At 54.5% G+C, this 1,823-nt stretch overlaps 1 protein-coding gene across 1 annotated transcript in view; it reads left to right on the top strand.

Moving 5' to 3' along the window:
• Positions 1 to 1,821, top strand: part of NPAS1 (neuronal PAS domain protein 1) — a gene marked incomplete at its 3' end in the record, with an annotated part of 31,584 nt that extends 29,763 nt beyond the window's left edge. Inside the window, exon 12 of the mRNA XM_011963141.1 lies at positions 1,520 to 1,821. Within this exon, the coding sequence (XP_011818531.1) occupies positions 1,520 to 1,821 (302 nt within the window). The remainder of the gene's footprint in view (positions 1 to 1,519) is intronic.
• Positions 1,822 to 1,823: the final 2 nt, after the last annotated feature.

Below are 1,823 nucleotides of genomic sequence, written 5' to 3'. Positions count from 1 at the left end.
AAATTAGCTGGGCATGATGGCATGTGCCTGTAGTCCCAACTACTCAGGAGGCTGAGGCAGGAGAGTCGCTTCTACCCAGGAGTCAGAGGTTGCAGTGAGCTGAGATCACACCACCGCACTCCAGCCCGGGCAACAGAGCGAGACTCCATCTCACAAAAAAAAAAAAAAAAAATTAAAATCCAAGCCAGGCGTGTTGGCTTATGCCTGTAAACCCAGAACATTGGGAGGCCAAGGTAAAAGAACTGCTCTAGCCTAAGAGTTCAAGACCAGCGTGGGCAACATAGTGAGACCCTGTCTCAACAAAAAATTTTATAACTTAGCCAAGCCGGGTATGGTGGTATGCACCCACAGTCCTGGGTCCTCAGGCTGAGGTGGTAGGATTGCTTGAGGCCGGGAGTTAGAGGGTGCAGTGCACTGTGACAGCTGCACTGCACTCCAGCCTGGGTGGCGGGGTGAGACCTCCTCTCAAAAAAATCTATTTATTTACTTTTTTGGGGGAACAGAGTTTCACTCTTATTGCCCAGGCTGGAGTGCAATAGCACAATCTCAGCTCACTGCAACCTCTGCCTCCTGGTTCAAGCGATTCTCCTGCCTCAGCCTCCCAAGTAGCTGGGAATACAGGCACCCACCACCATGCCCGGCTAATTTAATATTTTTAGTAGAGACAGGGTTTCGCCATGTTGGCCAGGCTGGTCTCGAACTCCTGAGCTTAGGTGATCCACCCGCCTCAGCCTCCCAAAGTGCTGGGATTATAGGCATGAGCCACCTTGCCCTGCAAAGAAACAAAAACAAACAAAAAAACACTTTAAATCCATGTCCTCACTCACACCTGCCACATTTTGCGTGCACAGTGGCTGCTTTGTGGGACAGTGCGGATGTAGAACATTTCCATTACCACAGAAAGCTCTATCCTGGAAACTTCCATTGAACAGCACAGGTCTGGGTTTCTTGATTTCTGCTCTACTGACATTTTAGGGCCAGGTGATTCTGTGTTGGGGGGACACTATGGGATGTTTATTTAACAGCATCCTTGGCCTCTACCCTCTAGATGCCATTGGTATCCTCCCCAGAGTTGTGACACCCCAAAATATCTCCAGACATTGCCAGGTCTCTCCTGGGGACAGAACCACTCCCAGCTGGCCGGGAGCAGTGGCTCACGCCTGTAATCCCAGCACTTTGGGAGGCTCAGGCAGGCAGATCACCTGAGGTCAAGAGTCTGAGACCAGTCTGGCCAACATGGCCACACCCCATCTCTACTTAAAATAGAAAAATTAGCTGGGTGTGGTGGCGTGCCCTGTAATCCCAGCTACTTGAGAGGCTGAGGCAGGAGAATAGCTTGAACCCCAGAGGCGGAGGTTGCAGTGAGCCCAGATGGTGCTAGTGCACTCCAGCCTGGGGGACAGAGCAAGACTCCCTCTCAAAAAAAAAGAACCACTCCCAGCTGAGAACTACAGGTCTGGCCCATGGAGCACAACTCCATTCCAAAGATAGGAAGACTGAGGGCTGGGGACACATACAGGCCCTGAGCACCTTCCTCTTCCAGAGCTAGAGCCTCGGACTGAAGGGAAGCAGGCTGCCCCGGCGGACAAGGAGGCCCCCCAGACCCAGGGCAAACGCATCAAAGTGGAGCCCAGCCCGAGGGAAACCAAAGGCTCAGAGGACAGTGGCGACGAGGATCCCTCCGGCCACCCGGCCACCCCGCGGCCCGAGTTCACCTCTGTCATCCGGGCAGGGGTCCTGAAGCAGGATCCGGTGCGGCCATGGGGCCTGGTGCCTCCCGGGGACCCCCCGCCCGCCCTGCTGCACGCGGGCTTCCTGCCGCC

This window comes from Colobus angolensis, unplaced genomic scaffold (genome assembly GCF_000951035.1).
Source record: "Colobus angolensis palliatus isolate OR3802 unplaced genomic scaffold, Cang.pa_1.0 Scaffold60, whole genome shotgun sequence".
NCBI lineage: Eukaryota > Metazoa > Chordata > Mammalia > Primates > Cercopithecidae > Colobus > Colobus angolensis.
Note: the sequence above shows the minus strand (reverse complement) of the source record. Positions and strands in the feature narration are given on the sequence as shown.